The sequence below is a fragment of the Lolium perenne genome, chromosome 2, assembly GCF_019359855.2.
Source record: "Lolium perenne isolate Kyuss_39 chromosome 2, Kyuss_2.0, whole genome shotgun sequence".
NCBI lineage: Eukaryota > Viridiplantae > Streptophyta > Magnoliopsida > Poales > Poaceae > Lolium > Lolium perenne.
Genome location: NC_067245.2, coordinates 25,568,111 through 25,580,044, shown reverse-complemented (window position 1 = coordinate 25,580,044; position 11,934 = coordinate 25,568,111). Strand labels below are relative to the sequence as shown.

The 11,934-nt window shown below is 44.7% G+C and overlaps 1 protein-coding gene across 1 annotated transcript; it reads left to right on the top strand.

The window, feature by feature from the left end:
- The first annotated feature begins 204 nt into the window (after positions 1–204).
- Positions 205–1,698, top strand: LOC127331514 (peroxidase 2). Its single transcript, XM_051357694.2, has 3 exons — positions 205–502; positions 629–805; positions 893–1,698. The coding sequence occupies exons 1-3, from the start codon at positions 296–298 to the stop codon at positions 1,445–1,447; spliced, it is 939 nt and encodes a 312-aa protein (XP_051213654.1). The 5' UTR covers positions 205–295; the 3' UTR covers positions 1,448–1,698.
- Positions 1,699–11,934: the final 10,236 nt, after the last annotated feature.

Sequence of the window (11,934 nt, the reverse complement as noted above, 5' to 3'; positions counted from 1 at the left end):
AGCCAGAGGGACATGATTCAAGTTGGCCCTATTGCAGGAAAAATGCAGGAAAAACCTAGCTTGATTGGAGTCGGTTTTGGATGCTTCATCCCCAACGCCGGACTAATCGGACGTTAAATTTGGACGCTATATCCCTAGTGGGGGACATGGAGTGGTGCGCAGGTGCACGTGAGCTAAATGTCGGGCTATAAATATGCATGCGATGCAGCCTTCTTTTGCACAAGCCGCAGCCAGATAACAAAGTGCAGGCAGCAAACCAGCTACAGGCACACAGCATAGCTTTGGTGTTGTAGCCATGGCATCTGCCTCTTGCATTTCTTTGGTGTTGCTGGTGGCTCTGGCCGCCACGGCGGTGTCGGCGCAGCTGTCACCGACGTTCTATGACACGTCGTGCCCCAGGGCCCTGGACACCATCAAGAGCGGCGTGACAGCGGCCGTGAGCAGCAACCGCCGCATGGGCGCGTCGCTGCTCAGGCTGCACTTCCACGACTGCTTTGTTAATGTGAGCAAGTTCCAGCGTTTCACCATATATATAACCGGCGCTTCTTTCGTTAATTAGCTTAACTTGCTTGAGTAAAAACAGCCGGGGTTAACCCGTTTTGTACCCTGAAATTCTATCTGGCTGCAGGGCTGCGATGCGTCCGTTCTGCTGTCAGGCAACGAGCAGGACGCGCCTGCGAACAAGGGCTCACTGCTGGGCTTCAGCGTCATCGACAACATCAAGACCCAGGTGGAGGCTATCTGCAACCAGACCGTCTCCTGCGCTGACATCCTCACCGTCGCCGCCCGCGACTCTGTCGTCGCCGTAAGTAGAATAACATCGATCGTCAACCCGAACCTGTTAGTGCTAAAGTTATCGTTTTGAGTCTTATTTGGAATCGTGCACCTGCAGCTCGGGGGGCCTTCATGGACAGTTCCTCTCGGGAGACGGGACTCGACGAGCGCAACCGGGGATACCGGGGACCTCCCGGCCCCCGACTCCAGCGTGGCACAGCTCCAGGCCGCGTTCTCCAAGAAGAACCTCAACACGATGGACATGGTGGCGCTCTCGGGAGCGCACACCATCGGTCAGGCGCAGTGCCTCAACTTCAGGGACAGGCTCTACAACGAGACCAACATCGACACGGCCTTCGCGACGTCACTCAAGGCCAACTGCCCGCGACCCACCGGCTCCGGCGACGGCAGCCTGGCGCCGCTGGACACGACAACGCCCAACGCGTTCGACAACGCCTACTACACCAACCTGCTGTCCCAGAAGGGACTCCTGCACTCGGACCAGGTGCTCTTCAACAACGCCGCCACCGACAACACCGTCAGGAACTTCGCCTCCAGCGCGGCGGCCTTCTCCAGCGCCTTCGCCACGGCGATGGTCAAGATGGGCAACGTCCAGCCGCTCACCGGGACGCAGGGGCAGATCAGGCTCAGCTGCTCCAAGGTGAACTCGTGATCAACGTACCACCCGACTCGCCAGCACTATACGTGAATGAATAAGGCCACCACAGAAACTAGCGGCCAATACTTCCGGAGTACCAGCGCAGTTCTACACTAGCTAGAACCGTGTATATATACGTGCAGCAGAAAATTATGCATGCACCTAGTACATATGTAACTATCTAATTCTATCATGCAAAGGCATGCAGAATTACTTGAAGAACCCACAGAGCTATAGAAAGTTATGCTGGCATATCCTTGAAACAATCTTTCTTTCAGCTTTATGAATAGAGAAACCACGACCATCAGTGACGAAGCTGGATAAAAACGTCATTCGGGCGTGTTCGGATTTCACTGAGACCTTATTGCTAAAATTGACAATAATTAGCACTGCTTAATGAATAGATCTATAGCTTTCACTAGGATCATCTTACCTCCATACCCAATTGCCCATATACCAGATCCGTTTCTAACAACCATGCAAAGTTCGATCAAGTCATACGGAGCAACAAAGGTTTGCTGGGGCCCAAACTAAAACAGAAAAGCGAAGCGCCCTAAAGGTGATAAATGAAGCTCAGCGACTTGTTGAGCAGGAAGACGGCGCGCCGCGCTGCTGGAAAAACATACTTTTCGTTCCGTCGTATCTTGCTTGACCCGACCCTTGCGGACAGGGAAAGAAAAGCGGTGCTTTTTCACACCAATTGAAATCAGAATTTTTGTATATATAAAGAGACAAAGTCAAGTTGAGTTATTAAAAAAAACATGAAGAATTTGAAAATAGAGTCAGGAGCATGCTATAAGAAGCCTTTCTCGACAACCATCTTATTACGAATAGTCCAAAGGGCATAAATCTCAGTGTGGAACAGAACAACATTATATGAGTTTTCGACTCGGGGATCCCACATAAAGAGCATAACCCATCCTCCAACCCATGTCGCATAGTTACTTTGACCCTCGAGGGAAGACGATCTCGTAGCAGCTGCCAAATGAAACTCTTAATCTCGGGGGGAAGGAGGAGGGGCTATCCATAATGGAGTGGTCCATGGTAGGGTAGTTCATCTAAATACGGCCCGATATGCTGAGCTAACCGACAAGGCCCCCGAGGGGGCAAGACGCCAAGAAACGCTATCTGTTGAGGCTGATAGACAGGGGGACTTTCCCTAAGCACACCCCATGTCGATGTTTCCTTCGTGCAAAATATTCTACAGAACTCAATGTTCCATGCCCCTCCCCACCCGCCCCCATGCGCCGTGGAGGAAACGACCAACATCGGCTCTGAGAAAGTACGAAGAATCTAGGGTATTCATCCCTTAGGGGATGTCCTCCAAGCCATAAGTCCAGCCAGGAGAGGGCACCCTCTTATTTCCTATGGAGAAGGAAATACCTACCTGATGTAATGTTTGATTTTCTGGAGGGATCTCCAAAACCGAGACACCTCACAAGGATCACGAGCCAAAAGGGTCGATCTCATATATATATAGAAACTTGGCTTAATAAGCCAAAGTCAGAGGCCTCCCTCATCTGCGCACCCATTTCAGCATGAGTACATGATGACTGCATTTTTGAAACATATTTACCTTGTGTTCTTGCATGAGTAGTGACATGATTTTGGTATTTTATGGCGCTAGAGCGGACCATTTATGCTTGTTTCCACAAGATTCAAAATTGTGAAGGTATTGATGAACATATCATTTAGCGCTATCATATTGGACATAAATATAATATTTTGAAATGATAAAGTCCTTTAAATCATTTTCCATGCACATGGGTAAAAGGGCAATGAGCGAGGAGGCTCTAGTAACTTTAACAATCGTCATTACGTGCAGGGAGCGCTCGTACCATGTGGCACCGACTCCTCCTTGTCAAATACTTGAACCACACAAAGAAGGATCTGAGATCCGACATTTAGAGCCACCAGAAATTGCAGAAACCTCACCTCTCGGAGGGATCAGGAGGGGGGTACTTGCAGAGGGCACCATCCTTGCTGCTACACGGATCATTAGAAGTCAAGGCATCATCACCATCATCATCAACCAATGCATCTTCATCACCATCACTGTTCTCATCTCACTCCATTCCCATATGTTGTAATTTCAATTGCTATTGTGGATATGCACTTGTATTTATCCATAGATTCATATTCGATCCATATACTTATGATGATGTTGTTGCTTGCTTCCATGAGTGAGTAGTTTACTTTGTTATTGGAGAGATGGAGAAACCCTAACAATATTATGATATGACACGACAGGTTTATAGAAAGTTATGATGGCATCTCCTTGACAAATCTTTCGTCCAGCTTTATAAATAGAGAAACTACAGCCATTAGTGACGAAGCTAGATAAAAATCTCACTCGGGCAGCTCTATATTGTTCCTATTTCACTAAGACCATCTTCCTAAAATTGACAATAATTAGCAATGCTTAATAAAGAGATCTACTAACTTTCACTAGGATCATCATCTACTAACTTTCACTAGGATCATCTTACCCCAATGCCCATATGCCAGCTCCTTTCCTTTTTCCGATAAAGAGCATATATTATATTGATATCGTCGCGAAGATACAAATTACACTCTACTTCTGCAACAAAGCATCGCCTTAGCGGCATTATTTATGCACACGGACAAAAATTGAAGCAAAATCACAATAAATAAAAGTCCCGCTATAGTGATCTATTCCTTGTAGCAGCAGTACTAACAACACCAGAAGTTCAGCTTCTCCAAAAACAGCGCCACTAAGAAGGTGTAACAACCGGGAAAACCCTAATGTTAGATTTTCTCTGTTGCTTATTTTTCCAAGTTGTTCCAAAGTCATCATCTGCATGCATGCATCAAATGAATGTTTTTGATAAAATAAAATTATTTTATAAACCAAATTATTATTTTTTATCTCTTACCTCTCTGCTTGAGTTCAAATTTTTTTCAATGACGTTTCTAACCGCTCCGATGTGTATCCGGCTTCCGCGACCCCTCCACGGGCTTCATTGTTGTCCCCTCTCCCTCCTAGACCTCTCGCTTGTCTCGCTCACCCTCTGGTAAAATCCCTCGACAGTGACCACCTCTCTCCTCTGCAGCACGTCGTCGCCAATGGTGCTCCACTGACCTTTTAGACTCCGCGCCGCCACCTACTCACCAAGCACGTCAAGGCGCTTCCAACGCACGCACGCCTGCTTCCTGGCGCATCTTAATTCAATCGCGTCGTCCTTGACATGCATCGGCTGCCGTTGACCATGGAAAAGGTTCGCCACATTGGTCGTCGATGTGGTGCGCGGGCCCTTTCCACCAGAGAATGCGGCTAATCAGCATCTGGGTGAGAAACATACCCAGATCCAGATCTGGCAATCTTTTGCATCGAGTCCCCTGGCATCTTTTGATACTAACCCGTAGTCCGAACTGCAGATTTTTTTTGGGTAACCCCCTGCGCGTGTAGACAACCAACCAGGGCCCTCTGCCTTGTCAGCTTCTCCTTAGCCCCGCCGGTCAGAGACCTGGGCTGGTTTTCAGTTCGGTGACAAACGTCCCTGCCTTTCCTATTTTCCTGAAAAGTTGCATAAAATGTTTATATCTTGGAGGGGTCTCTAAAACCGAGACACCTCACAAGGATCACGAGCCAAAAGGGTCGATCTCATATATATATATAGAAACTTGGCTTAATAAGGCAAAGTCAGAGGTCTCCCTCATCTCCACACCCATTTCAGCATGAGTACATGATGAGTGCATTTTTGAAACATATTTACCTTGTGTTCTTGCATGAGTAGTGACATGATTTTGGTATTTTATGGCGCTAGAGCGGACCTTTTATGCTTGTTTTCACAAGATCCAAAATTGTGAAGGTGTTGATGAACATATCATTTAGAGCTGTCATATTGGACATAAAAATAATATTTTGAAATGATAAAGTCTTTTAAATGATTTTCCATGCACATGGGTAAAAGGGCAATGAGGGAGGAGGCTCTAGTAACTTTAACAACCGTCGTTACGTGCAGGGGGCGCTCGTACCATGTGGCACCGACTCCTCCTTGTCAAATAATTGTCGTTGAGAGCAGGCAACCCTTTCCATGGCCTCAATGGATCCGTACGACGCAACCAGCACCATCTCACCCTGAGAGCCAATCCTTGCAATCTTGGGTCCTTCACTCCAAGGCCTCCAATTTGAGCCGGCTTGCATATGGTGTCCCACGCTACCAGGCATTATCCTCCATTAACCTCCTTCTTTCCCGCCAAAAAGAAGGCTCTCATCCATTTGACCAACTCCTTCAGCACCCAAGTTGGCGCCTCTGCGACCATCAACTGATGAATATGCCGTGCACTTCTCACTGACTTGATGAGTATAGGCCTGCCTGATTTCTGAATCACTCCCCTCTGCCAAGCTGGAACGCGGTGTATGACTTGCTCAATCAGTGGTTGTCACTCCGCTTTAGTCAACGGTCTCAATGCTAGCTGCATGCCAAGGTATTTGATGGGAAACCCACTACCTCACAGCCCAACGTCTCCGCAACTCTCTCGGCATCTCCCTCATGCTCTCTAATCAACGTGGCCGAGGTCTTTCTATAGTTTACGCATAGCCCGAAGGCCTCACCAAAGACCCATAGAATGGCCTTTTACCGCTTCCAACTCAATGCTCAGCGGGTTGCAGAATATTATCACATCATCAGCATAAACCGAGATTCTCTGGAGCTCCGTGATCCCTGCTAGCCTGGAGAAAAGTTGACTTGTCGTGGCCTTCTTAATAGCCGCAGTCAACACCTCCATAGCCGCCACAAACAACATAGGTGATGTGGGATCACCTTGTCTGAGACCTCTGACATGCACAAATTTGTGTCCAGGCACTCCATTCACAAGAACTCTAGTGTTTGTCATGTTTAGCAACAAGGAGACCCACTTTAGGAAACGCTCCCCAAACCCCATGCGCCGTAGCACCTCAAACAGAAAGCTCCAAGAAATCGAGTCGAACGCCCTTGTGAGATCCAGTTTTAGGAGCACTCATGTTTGTCTCTGTTGGTTGATCTTCCTTGCCACTTGCCTAACTAGTATGAAGTTGTCATGTAGGGACCGTCCTTGTACAAACGCCGATTGGTTAGTGCTCACCACATCTCCCAACCTTCTCCGAAGTCTGTTTGCCATTATTTTGGAGGATAGTTTAGCAAAGCTATGCACCAGACTAATGGGGCGATAGTCCTTAACCTCCATGGCATCCAGTTTCTTAGGGATCAACGTGATCAGGGCTCTGTTTAGACGGGAAAAGCCACGGCCATCTCCCACACGCTTAGCTTGAACAGCCCGACTATAATGTGCCACTTCATAACTGGCCATGCTCTCTGATAAAAAAAACTCTTGTAAACCCATCCGGTCCTGGCGCATGGTTAGGATGTAGGTCCTTAACCACCACCCCCCCCCCCCCAGATTTCCTCCTCAGTAAACATGTCATCCAGTTCCTGTAACTCAGCCGTCGGTATGTCTAACTCTCCCAGATCGAATGAATGCTCTCTGGGTTTTACCCTCGCTAACAGCTGGAAGTAAGCCTCTATGAAAGCCTCCACTTTCCTCTCCTGATCCGTAACCAGCTCCTCTCCATTTTTCACTGATGCAATGTGATTTTTCACTCTTCTTCCATTAGCCACGGCATGGAAAAGCACAGTGTTGGCGTCCCCCTCTCTCAACCAGCGAATCCTCGATCTTTATCGCGCCATTGTTCGCTCTAGCTAAGCAAGCCCGAGCACAGATTGCTTGAGCATGTTTCTTAGCCAAATCTCCATGGGGTTCAGCGTATGCCTCTCCTGGGCCACGTCCAGGCGTAGGATCAGGGTGTTGGCGATCGCAATGTTTAGCTTGATATTCCCTACTCTTTTCTGTCCCCAAGACTGCACTCTGCGGCATTCCTGAAGAGTACATCCAACCTCCGGAAGGGATCTACAATTGCGGGGTCACATCGATTCCCAGTCCTAGACCAGCTGTTTGATCGGTTTATTGAACGTTCAGCATTGCTAGTTAGTCTATTCGTGCACAATGTGGCCTTGCCACCGTGTCAGCCCATTTGTCACCACGGTCTTGCCGTCAAGCCCCAATCTGTGAGTTTCAACAGGTAGATAGGTTGTTAGTTAGTGTTAATCTGAAAGTGTAAATTAGTGTTACGGTTAGTGTTAATCTGAAAGTGTAAATTAGTGTTACTGTTACTGTTAGTCTATTAGTTTCGTGGCTACATACTAATTATTTGCTTATAATTCGTGTTAGTGTTATATATTATTCCATATGCTAATGTTTCGTTGTTGTAGCTCTATTCCTGATGTTGTCTTCATGCTAGTTTATTTGCTTATGCTAGAATTGTAGATCTAGTGTAGGAACCTGGTCCTATTAGAAAAACTAGTGTCTTGATCATTTATTTAGTAATTGTTGTTGGTGAAAATACTTATATTGACCATGATGGATTAACTACTTAATTCTTGATTATATTTCAATAACTGCATGTATAAATGATTGCCAGAATTTTGCTGGACCTTTCGCTTGTTTCACAACTCATGTTTTGGTTTAAAATTTACTAGTCTTAAAGAAAACAAAGAGGGTGGGTAGGTGCCTTTGCCCCGTGGAGAACATGTCGCAACTGTACTTTGGAGGACAAGGATGCAAACAAAAGAGCTCTACGAAAAAAAACTTGTGGGAGTCTATTAAAGCTACAATATTAGCGGAGCTAAGAGCAGAGATGAAGGTTGATGGCCCCTCGGTGCCCAGCCCTAAACCTCATCGGAGTATTTGTGCTTCATGAATCACCGCCGGCTATTCTGATCATACATACAGGAGCTATCATTGTGATGGCATAGAGGTTAAATGGGTTTGCTTTGTCGGTCCCTCCCACCGAATATGTGATGACTACGTATGATATGAAAGGGAGTTTCATCGAATGCTCCAAGGAAGATATCCTTCTTAACAAACCAAAGTCGGTCTCGACATGCCACTCACAAACAACTCCCAAGATCGAGGAAGCACCAACTTTTCAAGCTGATAAAGAACATGAAGAGATGAGTATCCCTTCAAGTGTGGTCGCCAAGACTCGCGGAGTGCCTGTTGACATGCCAGCTCCAACAAATAAGATGTCACGCTCTTCTGTAGAGCCCCCACCCCCCAGATAGTGATGCATAAAATGCATGCATGAACTGTGTACTTTATTAACATGAATTTCCACATACTGGCAACATATATGATGATAATACCATGTTTTACATTGATTTATGGGGATTTACCAATGATCCCCTTTATTTGGTTATAACTCTCTAGAACAGGAATACCATGTTTTGTGTATTTTTCACTTTCAGGCCTATACAGAGTCAAATTGAGCCAGGATTTTGAAAATGTCATTTTTTCATTGGGAGAAGCAACATGGGCTTTTGGAGCAGACCTGGAGAGGCCCGAGGGCCAAAAGAGGCCAGGTGGCGCGCCCTAGCAAGGTATGACCCCCGAGGGTTCTCTGGAGGAGAGCGCTGCAGAAACACGAAAACGGAGGTTGTAACATAGAAAATTGGAGGGGAAAACTCTGTCGGAGCCACCGCCGGAGGGATCTCCACCTTCCCCAACATCTTCCTCATCATCACCATGACCAAGGGGGAGTAGTCCACCTCTGGACTACAGGTTTGTGGCAGTATCTTGATCTATTTCTCTCATGTCCTTCATAGTTCTTAGTGCCATACGAGCTGCCCAACATGATTATGGTTATATATGTAATACCTATGTGGTTGATCTTTATTCTATGATATGATGCTATGATATTTGACTAAACTTTGTTTAAGATATATTGATAGATGCATATTATGTACTATGTTCTTAAGTATTGGTTCTGATCCAACTTGTATGCAAGAACGTGTGTGGGATGATGTGTGTGTTAGATGGAATACCATGATTTTAATGATTGGATAGTGACAATAAATTCATGATCTATTATGACTTTGCCTTTTCTTTTGATATCGCTCACTAGGGTAAAGTGAATGCATGTGATATGTTCGCCACATGAAAAAAAGTGATGATCTTGTTTGTTCAAGGTAGCGTATTTGATATTCAGACATCATGTTAAAGTACATATGGTTATACTCTATTAATTCTTAATACAAGATTGCTTAAATTTTTTTCTGTCTTGTGGAGTATAAGAGAGATGTGTTGCATCATCTCTATTTAGGACGTGATGTCCATATGAATGTGTATCTTACACATATTGAAATTATATTCTTTATATCTCACTGATGAATTATTATTGTCCACTACAATTTAAAAGTGAGAATAGTCAAGTGAACCCATGAACCCCGGTCCAAATTTAATCATAAGCAACATCTTTCCATTAAATTTATCTTACTTTTTATTTGTAGCACTATTTTAATCCGAAAATACAAAAATATATAGTTATCTTATTTTCACAAAACCCCAAAACAAACAAACATTTACCGCTTTTACTTAGTTTAATTTACTTGTTTAGTTTAGTTTACTCTAGTTACTACTTTATTTTACTTTTACTTACACAAAACCTTGTGCTTGATAACCAGACGGTGGAGTTGGGGACATAAGGCTTTATTTTATTTTGCAGGATTGCTAGCAGAAGAGAGGGAGAGATAACTCTTTATTCCATTCCCCGAGAGATATAACCCTCCAGTCACCCTTGTGGGGAAAATACTCTGCTAGCACAACTGAGATAGCAGAGACACAACTAGCCGTTATACAAAACAACGCTCCTAACCCTAAGGCAAAGGAAACCAAAGAGAGTAGCCCCCAAGTGTGCCCGCCAAGACCGAAGTTGTTGCTGACATGCCTACTCCACAACCCCCTCCCCCCCACCCACCCACCCAAAGATTAAAGAGACAACACTAGTGATGCCAGTACCAAAGCGCATACCCCCGGTAGCGTGCCGAAGCTACCATCTTCAGCTACTAGGATGATGCGCTCCTCACAACCTCCAATTAATGTGAATGCCAATAGTCCTATCTCGTTTTTTTGCCAACCTCACCAAAAAGTTCAATAAAAAGTGGAAGAAGTAGTTTGATGGTGCGGATATGACCTCCAGCACATGCAAGATTTTATAAATTGGGTGGTGATGAGCTGCCGACAGTGACAATACACCTGACGTACAAGCCCGTAGGAAACTTATACACAATGTTCATACGAGTGTTACCTCGGAGTTTGGCCTTACTTCTGTATCATTGAAGAATAACTACAATGCAGAATTTGAAGAACCCGGAATTGGAGAAAGTTTCTGAAATCAAAAAAAAAAAAATTCAAACCTGAAAACTTCCACCATGACAAAGCATGTGAGTTCTTAGTCAGTTGGGAGGATTTGTATCTCCTGCTGAACTTAAAATCCTTTGACGCCAGCATAGTGAGATGTTGTTCAACATATGGACTTCATGATGTGCAGGCCTTGCCCACCTAATTCAGCATCCTTGGTATGCAAACATGTTCAACTTCTATTTTATTGAATATTTTCTTGCTTTGTACATGTTTTTATCATATGTTTTTATTGCCTAGCATCCTAAAATCATCCTAACGGGACAGCCACGGGCCAAGCTACCAGTGACCCGCACGGAGCTTCACGAGTTTTTGGTATAACAAGTGGTCAAAGTGAACGGGGAGTTCCACCATGCATGACACCGCAGATGTGAAATTGTCAATTAAATGCTACAAATTTGTATTTTGTCACTTTCCATGCTACAAATGGTGAAATGCTAGAAAATTGTCAACGTCCTTCCCAAAGTGTAACTTGCTATGCTAGAAACTTGTGGTGCACATTTTAGCTTATATCTTCATTCTAGAAACTTATATCTTCATGCTTGCTACTTCTGGTCTCGATAATGTATGAACAATAGGAAATGAAATGTGTAGCAACAAATATTTCTTATAGTCGAAGGTCCGAACATTTATGGATGCTCTGGAGGTTGTGGAAGGTTGTTAATCATAGCCATCTCGGATAAAATTTTATTTGGAGATGGCCACATACTACACCTGTCTCTAATAAAATATGAGGGCAGTGCTAGGAATCGGATGCCGATAATTTGCTTCCCATCGGACTACTGTAGAGACGTTGGATTGGTTTCACGTGAAGCGTAGGATGTCCTACCAAAACTGGCGCATGGCTGGGTTAGTCTACCTGATTTATTTCCTAATTACTATGATTAATAACACCTGATCGATCTGTGTGCTTGGTTTTAGGAAACTAATTGCGTGAATTTCCATTAATTACTCCTGTTTGGACTCTGCGTGCTTGGTTTTAGGAAACGAATTCCTGAGTTTTTGCGTGGCTTTAGCTGGACAAAGTCTGTACGGTATGCTTCATTAGGAAGAAAATCTTATTTCCAATAATATTGAAATATACTTCCAATGCAATTGAAGGTTGCTTCCATGTGAAATAACATTTTTCTGTAGAAATTTGGTTACACGAGTCTATGAAATGAAACAAAGTACGTATATTGGTAATAGGAACATATTGTGCTTATCACTTATTATTAACACTGGAAGACATTGGAAGCACAATT